Source organism: Balaenoptera musculus, chromosome 2 (assembly GCF_009873245.2).
Source record: "Balaenoptera musculus isolate JJ_BM4_2016_0621 chromosome 2, mBalMus1.pri.v3, whole genome shotgun sequence".
NCBI lineage: Eukaryota > Metazoa > Chordata > Mammalia > Artiodactyla > Balaenopteridae > Balaenoptera > Balaenoptera musculus.
The window spans coordinates 15954288-15975151 of NC_045786.1; the positions used below are offsets into that span (position 1 = coordinate 15954288).

The 20864-nt window shown below is 36.3% G+C and overlaps 1 protein-coding gene across 1 annotated transcript in view; it reads right to left on the minus strand.

The window, feature by feature from the left end:
- MALRD1 (MAM and LDL receptor class A domain containing 1) overlaps nucleotides 1–8467 on the minus strand; it is a 612855-nt gene extending 604388 nt beyond the window's left edge. Inside the window, exon 1 of the mRNA XM_036841268.1 lies at nucleotides 8104–8467. Coding sequence (XP_036697163.1) covers nucleotides 8104–8467 — 364 coding nt within the window. The remainder of the gene's footprint in view (nucleotides 1–8103) is intronic.
- Between the last annotated feature and the right edge of the window lie 12397 nt (nucleotides 8468–20864).

Consider the following 20864-nt stretch of genomic DNA (forward strand, 5'->3'; position numbering starts at 1 on the left):
ATAAAAACAATAATTCACATTGATATGCAAACATCACTACCATCCAAGTCCACAACTGTTTGATTTTCCCCAACTGAAACTTTTCATTCTTCCCTCCCCTCAGCCCCTCAGAACCACCATTTTACTTTCTGTCTAAAAATTTGACTATTCCAGGTACCTCATATAAGTGGAATCATGCAATATTTGTCCTTTTGTGATTGGTTTATTTCACTTAGTATAATTGTCCTCAAGGTTCAGTCATGTTGTAGCATGTGTCAGAATTTCCTTCCTTTTTAAAGCTGAATAATATTCCACTGTATGTATCTACCATATTTTATTTATTCTTTCACCTGTTGGAGGATACTTGGGTTGCTTCCCCCTTTTGGCTATTGGGAATAAGGTTGTTATCAACATGGGTGTACAAGTATCTGTTGGAGTCCCTTCTTTCATTTCTTTTTGTTATGTCTCCAGATTCGAATGGCTGTATTATACAGTAATTCTATTTCTAATATTGAATGGAATTGACATACCATTTCCACAGAAGCAAAAAGGCTTTACATTCCCACCACCAATGCACAAGTGTTCCAATTTCTCAACATCTTTGCCAATACTTGTTATTTTCTTGGGTTTTGTTTGTTTGTTTGTTTATAATAGCCATCCCAATAGATGTGAGGTGGTATCTCATTGTGGTTCTGATTTGCATTTTCCAAATGATCAATGATATTGAACATCTTTTCATGTGCTTATTGGACATCTGGATATCTTCTCTAGAGAAAAGTCCATTCAGGTCCTTTGTTCATTGCTTGTTTTTTGTTGTTGAATTGTACGAGTTCTTTATTTATTCTGCATGTCAATGTCTTAGATATATAGTTTGAAAATATTTTCTTCCATTCCATGGATTGATTTCTCATTCTGATAGTGTCCTTTGACACACGAAAGTTTTTCATTTTGATGAGCTGTAATTTATCTAGTTTTTCTTTGTGGCCTGTGATTGCCAAAAAATCATTGCCAAATCCAAGGTTATGAAGCTTTTCCCCTGTGTTTTCTTCTAAGAGTTTTATAGTTTTAGCTCTTACATTTAGGTCTTTAACACATTTTGAGTAAATTTTGGATATGCTGTAAGGTAGGGGTCCAAGTTTAATCTTTTTGCATATAGATATCCAGTTTTTACCACACTGTTGAAAAGACTATTCTTTCCCCATTGAATGGTCTTGGCACCCTTGTCAAAAATCATCTGACCATCTATGAGACAGCTAATTTCTAGGCTCTCTATTGTATTTCATTGGCCTATGTGTCTGTCTTTATGCCAATTCCATACTCTTAATTACTGTAGCTTTGTAGTAAGTTTTGAGATCATTAAGTGTGAGGGCTATACGGTGGTTCTTTTTCAAGACTGTTTTGGATATTTAGGGTCCCTTGGGATTCCATATGCATTCTAGGATGAATTTTACTATTTCTGCAAAAAATATTCTTGGGATTTTGAGAGGGATTACTTTGAATCTATAGCTCACTTTGGGTACTACTGACATCTAAACAATATTAATTCTTCCAATCCATGAACATGAGGTGCCTTTCCATTTATTTGCGTCTTCTTTAATTTCTTCCAGCAACAATTTTTTGTTTTCATAACCTTGGTTATGTTTATTCCTAAGTATTTTATATTGTTTGAGGCTATTATGAATGGAATTTTTTTTCTTTATTTCCTTTTTAGATTGTTCATTGTTAGTGCACAGAAATGCAACTGATTTTTGTGTGTTGATTTTGAATCCTGCAACTTTGCTTAATTTGTTTCTTTGTTCTGACATTCTTTTCATAGACTTTTTAGAGTTTTCTACATTTAGGATCACATTTTCTGTGAACAGAGATAATTTTACTTGTTCATTTCCAATCTGAATTGCTTTTATTTCTTTTTCTTATCTAATTGCTCTGGCTTGGACTTCCAGTACTATGTTGACAGAAGTGATGAAAGAGGGCATCTTGTTTTGTTCCAGATCTTAAAGTAAAAGCTTTCAGTCTGTCACCGTTGAGTATGACATTAGCTGTGGGTTTTTCATATACAGCCATTTGTGTGTTAAGGTAATTTCCTTCTATTCCAAGATTGTTAAGTGCTTTTATCTCTTTCCCTTATTGAGGAAAGCTATTTATTACGTAGTCACAAAATTTTACATACATTTTACTGTTTAGAAAATGATTTCCTTCATGTAGATAGCATATAAAAACATTTGTACAAAGAATTATCTCCCTTACTCTCATTTAATGTAAAAATCAATGGCCAGTTCCTGCAAAGGATGAAATAAATCCAAAATAGTCCAATTAAATGAAAGTAAAATTTATTCTCAAAAGTAGATTTCCATGAAAAAGTACTATTATTTGGCCTGGCAATTTGAAACCATTAATTAATTTTTATCAGGCAAATGTTTATCTTTCACACTGAACTAATTTTATTAGTTTTATTAGTTTCATTGAGACAAAAACAGGAAGAACTGTAAATCAGAAAGGTATGTGATAGGATGTGATAATGGAATTAGAACTTCAATAGCTCACACCAGAAGTATCTAATATTACTTAAGCTGGAATCTTGTCATATAGTTGACTTTAATCTCAAGCCATTGAGCACATCTTTGGCAAGAATTTGACATAGATACCATCAGTGTCACATGAGAAAAAGATTTCCAAACCATATTTTAACTTTAACACTGTTTCAAGATTAGTAAATTTCAAAGGAGTCCTCCAAGTGTTTGTAATTGTCTGGTGATTTCTGCAGAAATACTGACAATGTGTGGCATTCACTCCAGCCTGTAGCAGTACTCACGTGAGTATTATAAAAGTTGCATAGCTGTTTGCATACAATTCTCTATTCCAGAGTAGCAGCTTGGCCAAAAGATCTTATGACTTTTCACTAGTTTCTATAATGGTGAATACAGGGCCTTAGGAAAGTTATCTCTCTTGCATAGAGAAAACTTCCATCAAGTAAACTAATTCAGGAACAAATGAACTGTCATTTTTTTTCCCCTAAATAGGTTTTCAATTTCTCTCAAAATAAGTATTCTTCCAAATCCAATCAAGCATTTTAAGACTATTCACTGGAAAGTCACAATTATTTCTGGGTAGTAGAGAACATTATATTCTATTCTTGCTTCTTTGATGGAAACATATTTAAAAGCTGTGATTCAAGGTCCTTACCTTCATTAAATTGATAACTTTGACAACAGAATGCAAGCCTTCTCCCAGGATTCCTAGTTAAATCTTTAGTGGCAACACTTACACATAGAAATGATAATCATTGACACACAAAAAAGGTATATGGGATGACAAACATGGCAGGAATTCTATCTATACAGATTGACTTCAGCAGACATTTTGCTTGTGGAAGAAACAGTTCACCATCTGATGTCACTAGGTGTCTTTGAGATTTTCAAAGAGAGCTCACAAACTGAACGTCCTTCTTGGATTATGTCAATTTGCACACTTGAGCCACAAAACAAGAACAGACCACACTGCAAGACTGAGTAGTTCTAGCCAATTCCAGGATGAAAGATAGTGCAGATGAGAAATTCAGCCAGTCGGTAAACCAGTAATCAGTCACTCTAATATTTATTGACTCTATGTGTGACTCAGTCTTCTAGGAAATGGGGAAAACTAGGTAAATTTCCTGCCCTAAAAGAGCTAACATTTTGATTTTTCATGACCTCCCTGAAAATATTAAAGAAACTGTTGGCAGCTCTGGAAGGATGGCATCATTTCATAAAAGCATGACTCCACCAAGTTTGCCTGAATTGTTATATGGCTTCTTTTGTTGAAACCATGATAGAAACCCTGTAGGATGGGTCAAGACAAAATTCAAGTTTTAGCTTCTCCTTTGTGAGAAAGAGTCACCATCCAGCCAATTTTCAGAATGCTCTGAGAGTGCCTGATACACTATTATAAACCCACTAATGAAAGTTATTCATTTTCTTATATTTTTCTTATCCCCTTTTCCAGATATTCTCATTTTTCTAGCTGAACTTGCAAGTCATTTTATTAGAGTTAAAACTTATCCTGGTTATATTTTGTATTAGAATTTAATTAACATGTAGACTGATTTCACTAAATTGTATATATTTACACCATTGAAGCATCCCATAAAGAAACAGTCTTGTCATGAATCTTTCTTCCAGATATCTGTAATTATTTTTCTAATTTTCTTCAACTAGTCTCCCCATATTTATTATTAGATTTCTTACACTTATAATTCTGTTGTGCTATGGATTGAATGTTTATATCCCTCCAAAATTCATATGTTTAAGCCTCAATCCCCAATGTGATGGTATTGGGAGGTGATTGGGTCATAAGGATGGAGCCCATGAAATAGGATCAGTGCCCTTATAAAAGAGGAGGAGAGACCAGAGCTCTCTCTCCCTCTCCCCACGATGTGAGGACACAGTAAGAAAATAGCTGTCTGCAAACCAGAAGGAAAGCCCTCATCAGACACCAAATATGCCAGCACCAGGATCTTGGATTTCCCAGCCTCCAGAACCATGAGAATTAAATGTTTGCTGTTTAAGCCACCCAGTTTACAAATTTGTTATAATAGCCCAAATTGAGACATTTTGCTATGATGAATAGGATTTTTAGTTGATTAACAAAAAAAAATACGGCTTCCCTGGTGGCGAAGTGGTTGAGAATCTGCCTGCCAATGCAGGGGACACGGGTTCGAGTCCTGGTCTGGGAAGATCCCACATGCCGCGGAGCAACTAGGCCCGTGAGCCACAATTTACTGAGCCTGCGCGTCTGGAGCCTGTGCTCCGCAACAAGAGAGGCCGCGATAGTGAGAGGCCCGCGCACCGCGATGAAGAGTGGCCCCCACTTGCCGCAACTAGAGAAAGCCCTCGCACAGAAACGAAGACCCAACACAGCCATAAATAAATAAATAAATAAATAAATAAATAAATAAATAAATAAATAAACCCAAAAGTTAAAAAAAAAAAAACTAGCACTGCACATATTTCTAAAAAAAAAAAAAAAAAAAAATGCTTAAAACATTTTGCATCCAATGTAGTGGTAAGATAAATATTGCTCATGAAATCTCACATTTCACTCTATTAATGCTTACCTTCAAGTATTTCAATGAACTTCTACAACTACTTTTAAAAGTAGTTGACATTTATGTCATCCTACTGAAGAAACAATGTACTTACTATCATCTGATTAAACACTATCACCTCTCAGATTTTCAGAATGAACCTCTAATTTAATTTTCACACATTTCACATCCAAATTTAGACTTATATGAAGATCTTTTGAAAAAATTATTATTCCTAAATCCAAAAAAGTTTGCAAAAGAAGTTAGGTAATACTTCAAAACTTTATATTTCATCAAATCAAAGTATTAAAAATAGACCAAATGGAAATGTTCTTAAGCAAGACATGTAGGTAAGGGAGAAATTATTTAACTGAATATATTTTTCCATTTTGAGTCACAGTAAATTTAGCTCTAAAAGTAAATGTATGGAACAGTTAATGTTAATACTAACTTCAGGTATGCTAAAGTAATTACCTAATTACTGGAGTAATTTCTGAGAAAATATTGGAGTATTTTCTGGTAATATTCCAGTGGTAGAAACCCATTGCAGGGGATGTATCTCAACATTGTATCAATAGTACAGATTATAGTCTTATGGTTGACTTGGATCTGAACAGCAACATAAGTAATATTACTGTTTTATTGTTGAGTAAAACTAAAACAGAGTAAAGCCTTTATACATCAAATAATTCTGAGCAATTATTAGAAGAGAAACTAGATTATTGCTGTGCTTAATAGAAGGAGGAAGACCAGGCAATGGGGTTCTGTGTAGAAGCAGACATTGCAACACTAGAAACATAATTTTTTAAAAATACCCAGATCAGTACCACAACATGTACTTCCCTGGCTCAGGATATTAATAAATTCTAATAAAGAGAGATTCTTGTCAACATTAGAACCAATAGTTGTTACACCTAAAAATTATTTTTCTTGCTCACGATTGTGTTCAATATTGTGTATAAATAGAATTTATTTCATTGTGAAGATTTAGTCTTTTTAAATCTAATATCTTAAAAAAAATACTGAGTTAAAATAATAGGTTCAAGTATTCTGAAAAACAGGTCCATCATGTAAAATAAAAAAATTTTCAAAAACACTACTAATAGAATCAGTTGCATCTGAAATTCAACTTCAACTATGCCAATTTCATTCAGAAAAGTCCACATATTAATCTATTTCTTTAAACCTCACACCATTTGGACTTTAAAGAGGGTCACAGATTAATTTTTTCCCAAAATGTGACTACTGAAACATCATTATAAAGTCAGCTTCAGTTAAAAGAAAAAATCTTGTCTATAAGTTTAGCATCACAAATTTTCAAGAGAAAAATTGCTTGGCCATCATTATTCCTCCACAATATTTTCCCCCTAGTGTGGTGTACAAAAGAAACTCATGCTTTAAAGCGATTCTCAATTTTATCTACAGGTTATCCCATTTTAAATAAAATACCAAAGTGGAAACTTCTCAGAAATGAAAATGAAAAGCGAAAAAGCCAAAAGGTGACCTCCCAGTGTAACATTTAAAATGAAATTTGTTTATTCGACAAATCTGTTCCTTCACTCTCCTCTAAGGCTGGGGTTATTGTATCTTTCATGCAGCTGAGACCTTTCCCACTCAGCGGCTTTTCCCTTCTTTCGCATTAACCTTTTCCCTGAAGCAGCACTACGCATGTTATCACAGCAACCATGCTAAAGGAAGCTTCAGAGGGATTAACAATGGAAGGGACTTTGCATTTCTTGTCAAACCAACAGAATGGTTCGTCTTAGCTGCTCACCAAAGAACAGCAAGGGCTTTCCCCAGACAGTCCAGAGAAAGGGCAGCACATCCACATGTAGCGTCTCTGGGGAAATGGGACAAATATAAAATGAATCCCCATCTTAGGAATTGTTAAACACAAAGTGCAATCAAACAGCACGATCACAATCCCCAAACTATGGGCGAAAAATCCTCCACCTGTTTCCTTCTAAAGAGAAGAAATTATTCAGTAATCACTCCTCTTGCTTTAAAGTAATAACACCTGAATATTTGAATAGAATTCCAACAATAGTAAAATCAAACATGTAGAACCTTATGTAGTAGGAGAAGAAAATGAAGAATTCTGTAAACACTAATTAATATAGTATCTGAATAAAAAGTAGAAAATACGTTTGAGCATATTGCTCTAAAATACTAGACTTAGTGCCTCCAAATAATTGAGTCAATAGTTACTGAAAATCAACATGAATGAACCTATTTAATTGTATGATAATGTTTTTTATGAAAGGTGACTGTAGGAAGGACACTAGTTCCATTGATGAAATGCAGTCTTCTTTCAGGATGTGATATTGCAAATAGAAACTACAGAAACATGCATGTCTCCTACCCGTATCTTCCCTTGGTGAACTTTTTATTAATGTTATACCTGGAGTATTTGCCTGCCAGTGAGATCAGTTTATCTCACTTTATGACCTCCTAATAAACTGGAGGTTCAAGATCACACAATTAGTAGATGGTTTACCCAGGATCCAAGTCTAGGCCCTGCACTCTCTGAGGCTTGCACTCTTTCCTCTGCCTTAGAATCAAAGGATATAAGTCAGAGTTATGCTCTGTGTATGAGACGTACCAACTCACTTGGTGGTAGTGTCCTATAAGCAAAAATAAAACCTTCTCACCCAACTTAAAATTCATTTCAAATATTCCCATACTGAACTCAAACTTAAGCTCATAATTTCCATCACAGCATTTTAAAACTGCAGTCACAAGCTTCTTTCAAATCCTGTTTCACTGATATACCATTAAAAGCTACCTTTCTACATTTCACTCCTTCTTTATAATCGGTAAAAACTGATTCAAAATACATCCCATTTAGTTAGAATCTTAGCAATTTGATACCATTTAATTAGAGTTATTTTTATTTGTGGATCTGTCTCTTTCTTAAAAAGAGTATTTTAGTTTCTGACTGCCTCTAAAGGCATATAAATGGGATCCGTGCAGGGCCAGGTGTCTTAGCCTCCCCAGGCAGCTCAGCAGCCTCTGGACGAAAGGTGAACAGGACTTGGAGGAAGGAGAGGAAGGGAACTTACATTGCTGTTCATCGCTCATGTCGCCACACTGATCTGTGAAGTCACACACATTGTCAGGAGGCAAGGAGACCCCATTGTCACACTGAAAGGCTTCCATTCCTTGCTGAACCAGTACAGAGGTGAAAATGCAGGAAATCCAAAGGATACCAAAAGCTTCATTCTTTGGGAAAGCTAACATTCTGGCCAGGCAGAAGAGCAGTGCTTGATACGTCTTCTCAGAGATCAGGCCGTTGTAATGGGTGGGTTCATAATTAAAAACATTCTTTCTCTTTTCTCTATTTTTTGATTTCCAGATTTGCCTCTTATGACTGAAACTGCTGGTAACTATCCGCAACTCTTGACAAATGAGTCCAAGGCAGTTCATTTACTCTTTCAGGGGAGTGTCTTTAGAAAATATTTAACTTGAACAATTGCACATTTCTCTATCTAGCTAAGCATAGATGTTTATTGCCCTATGTATACCATGTTTAAACAATTTAAGCCCTTATGAGAAATTTTTCTTTCAGGAGATAGCATTAACAACTAAAGGGCAGGCACATAAATGGGAGGAAAATTACAATAAAGTTATAAGTAACACAAAAATGTTCTATATTAATTCCTATGCTTAATCATGTTCATGTAATTTAGAACATTATTGTCACTAAAACTTATACAAATACTTCAGGCCCGATTATTAGAATTGTTTCATGAGAATGAAATGCTTGTCCTCTATCACTGAATGGAAACTTTGCATTGCTTGCTTAGATAAACTGAAAACCACAGGATTTTAAAAACTGAAGGGACATCGGGGATCATTATTTTCCAAATCACATTACTTGGACCCAAGAAAGTTAAGGGATACTTATGAGGAAATACAGTAATTTGGTATTAGAAACTGGAATTCAAATATCCTGCTACCGAGTGCAGTGTTTCTTCCTCTGCAGTACACGGATTTTCATGTCAATTCATCTTCATATGCTTTTACAAGTGAAACATACAATATCAGGATCCATATTCAGAATGAACAATAAAGTTCAGAACAACTGAACTTTATATTATAAATAATAAAATTTTATGAAGGTGAATAATTATAGAAATTATATGGAGTTAAATATTCAAAATATTCCTTTATACTTGATTTCTTAAAGGCATCTTGAAGTTCTATTCAACTATCTTCTTTTAATTTCTGCAATATAACTGCAAGAGATGGAGACACCAAGACTATGAGAAGCGACTGGAGAATGCAGGTGGAAAGAACCATAGATCAGGGACAGAAAACGCTTCTGTGTTTTTAAAGAAGATACAAAGAAAGCAGATTTTCCAAATATTCTAAGAAAAAAGACTCAGTAAAAACAATGTTCTAAGGTATGAGCATTCAGGATTCTAGGAGGAAAATCCATAATTTGACCTATTATAATTGACCACTCCACATAATTTAGCATTTCATTGCTCTGTGCTCCGTTCCAATTTCAGAAATATTTATTCTCCTTACCTCTCTGCTTTGTAAGTGAATTCTAAGAAACACATTGCCTACTTCTCTCTCTTTTTGTATCTCTTAAATGTTGACTCTCCTTATAGTTCCACATTAGTCCTCCTCTCTGCTAAGATTATACTTTTTTCTAGGCTTTCTCTTCATGCTCATAATTTCAAGTAATATCGGTACATTGTTGTCTCCCAAATCTATATCTGAAGTCCTGATATGACATGTTACTCAAACCAATATCTTAAGTGTTCTTCCGGAACACACACACACACACAAAAAAAACACATAGCCTAATTGACTTGCCTACTTGAATCAAAAACTAATTTCATCTTCCTTACCCCCACCCAACCAACCAGTCTGTCTTTACCCGCCTATTCTATATTTCAGTGAATGGCGCCTTCTTCTGTCCATCTTGCCAAGCCAAGAACTTATATGTTGGTCCTGGACTACCCTTACCCGTTCTACCCATCAATCATCAAGTCTCACGCATCCTATATATGTCAAGACTCCATCAATTCTCATCTCAGCAATACCCTGAACCAGATGTTTCCACTACCCAAAACTCATTTCCCATTCTTCAGGCAGAGTGATCATTCTGAAGCATAAGGCCACTCCTACATATTTCCGGAAGTGCCATATTTCCTAGCACGGCTTGCAAACACAGCTTATCTTCTGCAGTTCACTGCTGATTACATCTTCCTCTGTGCTCTCAATCACGATCTTACTCAGTTATTACACTAGCAGTTTTCTGAACATGCCACCTCTAGACTCCAGATCTGAGATCCCTTTCCCACACCAAGCATCAGGTGAATACTAATTATTCTTTAGTTTCCAGCTTCAAGGACTACCTCTAAAGTATCCTGGCTTATTTTCTCAGGCTGAGTTAAATTTCATTCCTGGGTTCTCTCACAGCCTTCTGTTCTCACTGATCTTAGCACTTCTGGGACTGGTGTGGTCATCACATGCTTACTTCAGTGATTCCTCCGTTAGTCTGTAAGATTGGAGCTGGATTGTGACTTTCTCACTATTGTATCCCCAGTTACTAGCAAAGTTCCTGGCAGATAGATGTTGCTCAATAAGTAATTCCTTATTGAATGTAATTTATGAGGGCTTACCATCATTTCAATTTTTGCTAGGCACATGTAAATGAATGCAAGATGTGAAATTTTTAAATGCCATTACATAAAAGATATATAATTCTTATAGGTAAGGACAAGAGAAAGGGCCCAAATTTGCTGTCTCACTGAAATAAGAGGTATTTATCCAAAAAGAAAAAAATAAGATATACATTTCTTGTGTTCAATGTGGCTTTTCTATTTCTAAATCTCATGCTATTTTTAAAGGTCCTTTAGATTGTGAAATCGCAATTTGTGTTTCATTGGCAATGCACTACACCATCCCCCTACACTAAATAGGAATGCATCATGTCAAAGCTCATTCCAGGTTTTCCTTTTTAAGGAAGGAAGGAAGGAAGAGAAGGGAGAGAGTAAAAATGAGAAAAAGTTATAAAGAAGAAAGAAGAGAAAGATGAAGCAGAAGAGTGTAAAAAGGCATGCAAACATAGAAACATTTCAGTTTTACATCAGGATTCTGAATTCAGGTCCCGTAACATTTTATACGTTCACTATTTTCCATTTGGAAAAAAAATCACATATTTCATTGCTGTCATAACTGTTTACTGCCTAGTTTCAGCTGGGAAACTCCTTTATTAACTGTTACCACCTACTAAAAATAATATTACTCTATACTGTTTCAAGTGCCATTCATCATTCAGACAAGAAATGAACTGGAATGGTGGCACCCAAGGTAAATCAGTATAATCCAGTAGTATAATAGTTTATAAAGCAAATTTATATTTTGTTGCCAAAAGAAAAAATTATATTCAACTGATAATTTCTTTATCACTTTCTCTCTACATATACCAAAAGGGGCAAAAAAATAAACTGATACTGGTAGCAACCAGGGTTGTTTTTATCTAGTTTATTGAGGAAAGCTAACAAGTCTTAGAGATCCAGTGCTGTAACACTGGGCTGCAGGCATCATACATATTGTCTCATTATGTCCAAAACATCTTGCATTGTTCCCTACTTCTACTTTAAAAAAAATATTACTCAGTTGTCCAAGATCACAAATGATGGAGCTTGACTATATAATTTTAATTGAATTATATTGCTTCTGGACGAGACTTCCAAGAGGCAAAGTGACAGAGCAAATTCATTTTAAAAAGAAATGACATACTGTTTTATCTTTTTTAAAAGATTGAGCACCTACTTTACACTAGATATTGGGCGTAGGGAGATAGGAGAGATACAATGAAAGATAAGACAATATACCTAACTTACAAGAATTTACAACCTGGGAAGTGCATATAAGACCTTTATAAAAAATGTACACACACTGCTTCTAATTTTGGCTTAAAAAGAGTGGATTATATTTTCTATAAAAAAATAAGCCAACTCTCAAGCTACAAAAAAGGTAGATGCTGGATGGAGTGAGATACAAAATACTTTAAAATATATAAATGAGCCCTGAGCCTACAAAATGCAGAGCAGATTCCCAAGAGTTGAAAGGGAGATAGAAGGAGACATAGCCAACGCAACAGAGTTTATTACTGAATGACCGTCCTAAAGAATATTTTAAGGAAAACTCCAGAATTAATGTGAAATAATCATTGAAAGAAGGTATGAGATGCAAGAAGAAGGGGTGAGTAAATACTGAAGCTCTATTGCAGATTAAAGTGACCCAGAACCCTAATCTTGAAAGATGAACTGAGAAAGGTCATTAAAAGATTTCTATTTACATAAGATAGGGAAATAGAAGTGCTATCACTACAGCAAGCCAGAAGAAGAGTATGCTAGGAAAAAAAATTCCTGGCACCTTCAATAAGGATTCCCATAGATTATGACCATCCAAATAAGAGCTCACAGTGAAAAATTAACCAGCAAATGACAAACAAGACTCTATGACTCAGGGCCAGCACAAAAAAATAAGCAAAGGTACAACTAGATAACTGATAATGTCATATATTGGCAGTATGTCATCGTGACTACAAAATAATTATGTATCAAGTGTTAAAAAGATTAAGTTTTTAAAATAAGCACTAGGAAGAAGGGATTAGCCATGCTTTTGTTAAAGTGACCAGGAAAAATATAATCATTGAGAATGAAAGAAAAGTAGATGGTATAAGTAGGAAGAAAGTAAACAAATGAATAAAGAATTTAGTGAATTGGAAGATAGATATTTTTTAAATGTACAAAATGCACCATAGAGATGTATGCACACATTTTACAATATAGTTTAAGACTGTGGAACACAGAATGGTAGGGTCCAAAATATGACTAAATGAAACTTACAGGGGAGATTTTTAAAAAAGAATGGAGAGGCAGTATTTGAAATAAAACTTTTCCAGAAATGAAGAAAGTCATGCACTCTGAGGATTCAGATGACTGCAATGACTGCAAGTACTTGGAACCCCTTACCCCTCCCCTCCACCTTCCCTTGATAAAGGAAGTAGTCCTTTCAATTATTCCAATTCTCTACAATCTCTTCTAGAAAACAGAAGCAGAGGGAATGCTTCCTAACTTATTCTGTGAGGATAGTATTACCCTATTATCCAAATCAGACAAAGACATTAAAAGAAAGAAAAGTTACAAACCAATCTCTCATGAACATAGGTATAAAAATCCTCAAAGAACTACTAGAGAATTAAATCCAAAAATGTATAAAAATAATTATATGTCACTGTATATATTACCAAGTGGAATTTATTCCAGGTATGTAAAATCAGTTCAATATTCAAAAATCAATTAATATAATCCATCACATCAAGAATCTAAAGAAGCTATATGATCATATCAACTGATGCAGTAAAAGCATTGGACAAAATCCAACATTAAAATCCAACATTAATTATAATAAAAACTCTCAGAAAACTAGGAATATAAAGAAATTATCAACTTGATAAAGAACATCTACCAAAAACCTATAGCTAACATCATACTTAATGGTGAGAAACTAGGTGTTTTCTCCCTAAGATCAGAAACAAGGCAAGGATGTCCTCTCTTCCTATTCAATATCACACTGGAAGACCTAGCTAATGCAGTAAGACAAGACAAGAAAAGAAAAGATATACTGATTGGGAAGGAAGAAAGAAAACTGCCTTTGTTCACAGGTGACATAATTTTACATGTAGAAAATCTTTTAAAAAAATCACACATAAAAAACCCCTGAAACTAATAAGTGATTGAAGCAAGGTTGCAGGATCCAAGGTTAATATACAAAGTTAATTGCTTTCCTATATACCAGCAATAAACAATTAGCATTTGAAATTAAAAACACAGAACTATTTTCATTAGCACCCAAAAAGTGAAATGTATAGATATAAATCTAAAAATATATGTACAAGAGTAGTATAAAGAAACCTATAAAATTTTGATTAAAAAAATCATAGAAAATCTAAGTAAATAGAGAGATACCCCATGTTTATGGATAGGAAGACTTAATGTTGTTAACAGCTCTTCCCAACTTGATGTATGGATTCAACACAATTCTAATCAAAATTCCACCAAGCTATTTTATGAATATCCACAAAGTGATTCTGAAGTTCATATGGAAAGGCAAAGACCCACAATAACCAACACAATACTGAAGAACAACAACACTGGAAGACTTCACAAGTGTGAATATGCCACCTGACTTCACAAGTTAGTATAAAGCTACAGTAATCAAAACAATGTGGTACTGGTAAAAGAATAGGCAAATTAATCAGTGGAACAGAATGGAGAGTCTGGAAATAAACCCACGCAAATACAGTAAGTTGGTTTCTGACAAAGGAGCAGAGGCAATTCAATGGAGAAAGAATAACCTTTACAACAAATGTGTTGGAAAAACTGGACATCCACACGCAAAAATAATATTAATATAAACACGGACTTTAGAACTTTCATGAAAATTAACTCAAAATAGATTATAAACCTAAACGTAAGAAGTTTAACTATAAATTCTAGAAATTAACATTGAGGAAAATCTAGGTGACCTTGGGTTTAGCAATGACTTTTTAGATATAACACTCAAAGCACTATGCATAAAAGAAAAAAAAAATGGGTGTTTGATTTTATTAAAATTAAAAATGTGTCTCTGAAAGACTGTTAAGTGAATGAAAAGACAAGCCACAGACTGAGAGAAAATCTTTGCAAAACACTTATCTGATAAAAGACTTGTAATCCAATATAACAAAGAACTCTGAAAACTCAACAACTAAAAAAAATCTAATTCAAAAATGGACAAAAGAAAAATGGATTATAGACTTTAATCCAAGACCAGAAACCATAAAACTCACAGAAGAAAGCACAGGGAGTAAGCTTCTGGATGTTGGTCATGGCAATTTTTTGTTTGTTTGTTTGTTTATGGATTTGACACCAAAAACAAAGGCTGCAAAGGCAAAACTAAACAAGTGGGACTATATCAAACTAAAAACCTTCTGCAAAGCAAAGGAAACCAACAACAAAATGTAAAGGCAACCTATGGAGTGGGAGAAAATATTTGCAAATCACATATCAGATAAAAGGCGAATATCCAAAATATATTTTTTAAAAAACTCACACAGCTCAATAACAAAACCCCCCACAAATAATCCAATTAAAAAAATGGGCAGAAGAACCGAATAAACATTTTTCCAGAGAAGACATACAAATGGTCAAAAGGTACATGAAAAGGTGTTCAACATTACTTGGGAAATGCAAATCCAAATCATAATGAGATATCACCTCACACCTGTTAGAATGGTTGTCATCAAAAGACAAGAGATAATTGTGGGTAAAGATGTGGAAAAAAGGGAACTCTTGTGCACTGTTGGGAATGTAAATTGTTACAGCCACTCTAGAAAGCAGTATGTAGTTTCCTCAAAAAATTAAAAGTAAAACTACCATATGATCTAGTAATCCCACTTCTGGGTATATATCCAAAGGAAATGAAAACTGGATAATCCCACTTCTGGGTATATATCCAAAGGAAATGAAAACTGGATATCAAAGACATATCTGCACACCCATAGTCATTGCAGCATTATTCACAGCAGTCAAGATATGGAAGCAACCTAAGTGTCTGTCAACAGATAAATGGATAAAGAAGATGTGGTATACGTATACAATGGAGTATTATTCAGCCATGACAAAGAAGAAAATGGTGCCATTTGGGACAACATAGATGGACCTTGAGGGCATTACGTGCAGTGAGCCAGACAGAGAAAGACAAATAATGTATATCACTTGTATATGGAATCCAAAAAAGCTGAACTCATAGAAGTGGAGAATAGAATGGTGATTACCAGGGACTGGAGAAGGGGGAAATGAGGAGATGTTGGTCAAAGCATACAAAGTTTGACTTAAAAGATGAATAAATTCTGGGGATATGATGTACAGCATGGCAATTATACTTAATAATACTGTATTAATAATACCTGAAAATTGCTAAGAGGATGGATCTTAAATGTTCTCATCACAAGAAAAGAAATGGTAATTATATGACATAACAGAGATGTTAGCTAATTCCATGGTGGTAATCATTTTTCAATATATAAATGCATCAAATCAACATGTTTTATACCTTAAACTTACACAGTGTTATACATCAATTGTATCTCCATAAATCTGGGGAAAAAACTTTAATGAGGAAAAGGTATGAATAGTTACCTCACCTAAGAAGATATACAAATGGCAAATAAGCATATGAAAAGATGCTCAACATAACACGTGTGCAGGTCACTGTGAGTTAAAACAGTGATATAATACTACACATCTATTAAAATGGCTAAAATCCAAAAAAGGAGGAACTCTCATCCCCTGGTGATGGGAATGCAAAATAGTACAGTCACTTTGGAAGACAGTTTGGCAGTTTCTTATAAAACTAAACACACTCTACCTTATGATCCTGCAATCACACTCCTTGGTATTTAACCAAATTATTTGAAAACTGTGTTCACACAAGTTATTTATAACACTTTATTTATAATCACCAAAAACTGGAAAATATGAAGAAGTCATTCAACAGCTGAGTTGATAAACAAATTGTAGTACATCTATACAGTGGAACAGTATTTAGTGATAAGAAATGAGCTATGAAAAGACATGGAGGAAATTAAATACTCTAAGTAAAAGAAGTAAGATTTGATTCCAATTGTATGACATTTCAGAAAAGGCAAAACTACAGAGGAGTGGGATAGAGAGGGTGGGAGGGAGACGCAAGAGGGAGGAGATATGGGGATATATGTATATGTATGGCTGATTCACTCTGTTATAAAGCAGAAACTAACACAACCATTGTAGAGCAATTATACTCTAATAAAGATGTTTAAAAAATAAAAAAATAAAGATTTCAAAGTAATTAAAAAAAAAAACTATAGAGAAAGTGAAAAGATAAGTAGTAGCTAGGGTTCCAAGGAAGGAAGAAATTGATGGGGCACAGAATTTTTAGGGTGTTGAAAGTATCCTATATGATACTGTAAAAGTGGATACATGACGTTATGCATTTGTTAAAACCCATAGTCCTGCACAACACAGAGTGAACCCTAATGTAAACCATGGACCTTAGTGAATAATAATGGCAATATTGGTTCATCAGTTGTAAGAAACATACCACACTAATGCAAGATGCTAATAATAGGAGAACCTGTGGGGGTGAAGCAGGGGAGAGGGGTTATGCCAAACTCTCTGTACTTCCTGTGCAATGAGCAATTCTCGGTAACCCTAAAACTGCTCTAAAAAGTAAAGTCTATTAATATAAAAAAATTAGGCTGAATCCAGGAACTGAGCAAGAGATCATGATTTTTATTGGACTGACAACCATCAACCTTCTGCACCTCCATTTCTCCCTTTTCTGCTGGCAGATGCGAAGCAACGCCCTCATTGGCTGCCCATCTGTGTTTCCCCTTCCGATGCCAAGCTCTAATAACCATATCCACAACTTCCTGCAGGTCAAGGCCATTCAGCTGCCCCTCTGACCTTGAGGATCATTATGGAACCTCAGTTACAGACTCTTGGCTTCTGGCAGTTAGATCCTGCTACCTGGTCTCTATTACTTCAGGGCCCCACCATTCCCTTGGATAAGAATAAGCCACATTCTGTGACCACTTATCCTATCAAAAGGTCTGGACTGCAAAGGAGAGTCACCACTGAACGTGGCGTTGCTGGTGACCCTTTCATCAGCACATTCCTCATGGTCTTGGTCAGTGATGTGCCCTTTGGGCTCCCACCAACCCTCTAGCGTGTCTCCCTCAGCAATACTCTCTGCCCCGGAAACTCGGGCACATCTACTTTGTTTGCCTTTGTCCGTCACTTTCTCCAGGCTTGTAAGCATCACCCGAGAAATGAGTTCACCCCACCCCCTGGACTCTTTGCTAGGGTTTAAAATCTTGTGTTGTGAAAAAGTTCTCCCAAGTCCTTGAATTATTGCTTATTCAGGCTAACATTCCGGCGCCTTCAAAATCCAGTCCGGGGGCTCTCTTCAGGCTCTGGATGGTATGGCATGTATGACTGATTCTTACAACTTCCAGAGTGTATAATTTCTTTCCTTTGTTATCAAGCCCAGCCCACCCACAGCCAGGTTATGCTGGATTTAACTCTAGTTATGGGCCTGGCAGCCAAGGAGAGGAGACAGGGACAGCTCCTAAGGAGGGCATCTGTTGCCTTGAGGAGAGATCTCTGCAGCATCTTGTAGCACGGGGGAAGCGCTGGCCCTTGGAGGGCCCTCTCCTACTTTCCCCCAGCCCCCCAAAGGAAAGATTTCAGAGAGGGTGGGGGAAGAGAATGGGGTAGCATGTGGGGAAAGGAGCACCAACTACAAGAGAAAGTGCCAAGGTGCAGCTGTTGGAGCCGCCCTGGTGAGAGACTGAGTAGAAAAATAGACAGCGACCAGATCACATGGGATGATAGAACTTGACCCACCACTTCTGTGGCAACCAGGCCAGGAAACTAAACCACAACCACTGCAGCAACTGGCACAGAATGGTTAGGACTTGCTCAGTAACTGCCAGCTTCTCTCCTTTTATGCCCCTGCTTCCAACTCAAGATCAACCAAAGAAAGTCAAACACGGTCCCCAAACCAGTCAGATAACATGCCTCACATTTTATTTGTTAGTCCACCTCTGGCTTCCCCATGACAACAACATCCAATGAGGCCACACCTGAAGCCCTTTTTTTCATTATAAAACGTCCCTACTTCCCTGCCTGCCTTTGAGTCTGTGCAAATGATGGCGACTAACTCTATTGCTATACCAAGCTCGGAATAAAGAGTCTCTGTGTGTTCTCATTTGGGTGGTCTTTGTTTATTTCCACATCAGTAAGAAGGTTAACACCCGTTCCCCATGCCTTCATTCTAAGCTGTTCTGCCCATTCTGGGAGAAAGGATGCATGAACTCAGGATTTCAGAGATGAAAGTGCATTAGATGTGTTTAAAGTACAGATACTCAGTGTGTGCAGAAATTTATGTTATTTCTAGCAGCTAGCCACTCTTTTCGTGAATGCCATAGCACTGCCAGCTTGGGGCGGGGACAGCCAGCACACCTGCCGAGAGGGGCTCCCGGCCAGCCCGTTACACCCACAACCAGGACCTCCCCCCCCACTCCCCATGACTCCAGGGTGGAGAGAGAGGTCAACAGAAGGTCAACCTTCCCTCACCCCTTGACGATACCACACCACCCATAGGTTCTGAGGGTTCGGGGCATTCACGTGGATGTTTTAATCTCACGTTTCAGGGTCTAAGGTTTTCCCAGCCAGGGCCTGACCTTAGAACAGCAGGCCTGCCAGCTCTCACTCTGAGCCTTGAACTGCTTGCTAAAGACCTGCAGTTTCTCATCATCCCTCTGCAGGGCACCAATACCACTTAGCAGTAACCAGCCAACTCTGCCGTCTTTGAAAGCTTTGGTTTCAAATAACCTAATCGTTGCATCCTCGAGGGCATTTATTTCCCGGGTCACTACTGGTAAAATCATTAGCAGTTGGGCTGTCACCTTGTGTCAGGAATTATTTTGCCCCACATACCATTCTGAGTGGTGTCCATTTTACCCACAAGGTCATGAGTGCACCAGTCCCCAAACCCCATCTTACCACCTTTTCTCCTAGACCATTCTTGTTATGCAGGTCTAAGAGCAGATGCTAAAATGGAAGACAAGATACTAAGTAGGCAGTAGGAGGGGCGGTCCTCATGAAGAATAAAGGGCTGGGAGATGGAGGAGCAGGAAGAGTCTTCTAACACCTTGTAGAGAAGCGAGAAGGGAGCTTGGATAGCAAGAATCTGGGTCTATAGCACAGAAAATTTTCCAGAAACCATCCCTTCACTGTTTAGACATTATAACAAAGCTAATGACATCACCTTAGAGAAAGTTTTGTGCTATAATAGCCTTTTTTCCCCCAAAACTAAACATATAATTTTTGCCTTTAAGACTTGAGAATGTTTTGCTGACAATTTTGTTCCCACAGGACTTGGGCATATAGTGTGATGATCACATTCTTAGTTGAAGAAGAGCCATCCAGAGACCCTGGCGTAATCAAAATTGTATGATCTCTCAAACTGCGGGGTTCTATTGCTTTCCTCCACAGTGGGGTGGGTGTTTGTTATTACTGGTTTCTGCCATAAAATAAATACAACTCTAGAGAGCTAACTGTGCAGAAGTGAAGAGGGTGTAAAGAGGTTAGATTTTCCACAAATATTAGAGTATCTCTTTCAAGGTATCTATGAGCACACGGTTAAACTTTTTCTCAACCAAAGTCTTGACAGCAGGTGGAGGCAGGTGATGATCTCAATCGACCACCAACCCCAAGTTCAAAGTCCATCCCACTGAAAAGTGACCTTGCGAGATTCAGGAGCATGTCGGTTCACGTCCCCAGCTTGCAGTCGAGTTTACTGAAATATGATGCCGTAGTAGCCAGGCTGTCTAACATAGCCTTCTGGCCCCACTGGACTCTTCTTTCATTGTATTTAATATTGATTTTGATTTTAAGAAGATCAAACATTGATTTCAAATTTAAGGGAAAGGGCATATTTTGAAATGAATCTCTTCTGATTACTCTCTATTCAACCAGCTTTAAGAAAACTTTATTATTAAACTTAAAGACATATTTTCTAAAAATTATAACCAAACCAGAAACTTACCTCGTGGATTTTAATATAAGGGTACTTAAAAATGGTTTGTGTAAGATAACTTTTCATTAAACTATAATGAGAATATCAATAGTGGTCTCACAGTCTTGCTGGAAATTCATAGGAATTCTAGTTGCACAGTTGCAAAAACAAATGTTTCTATTGG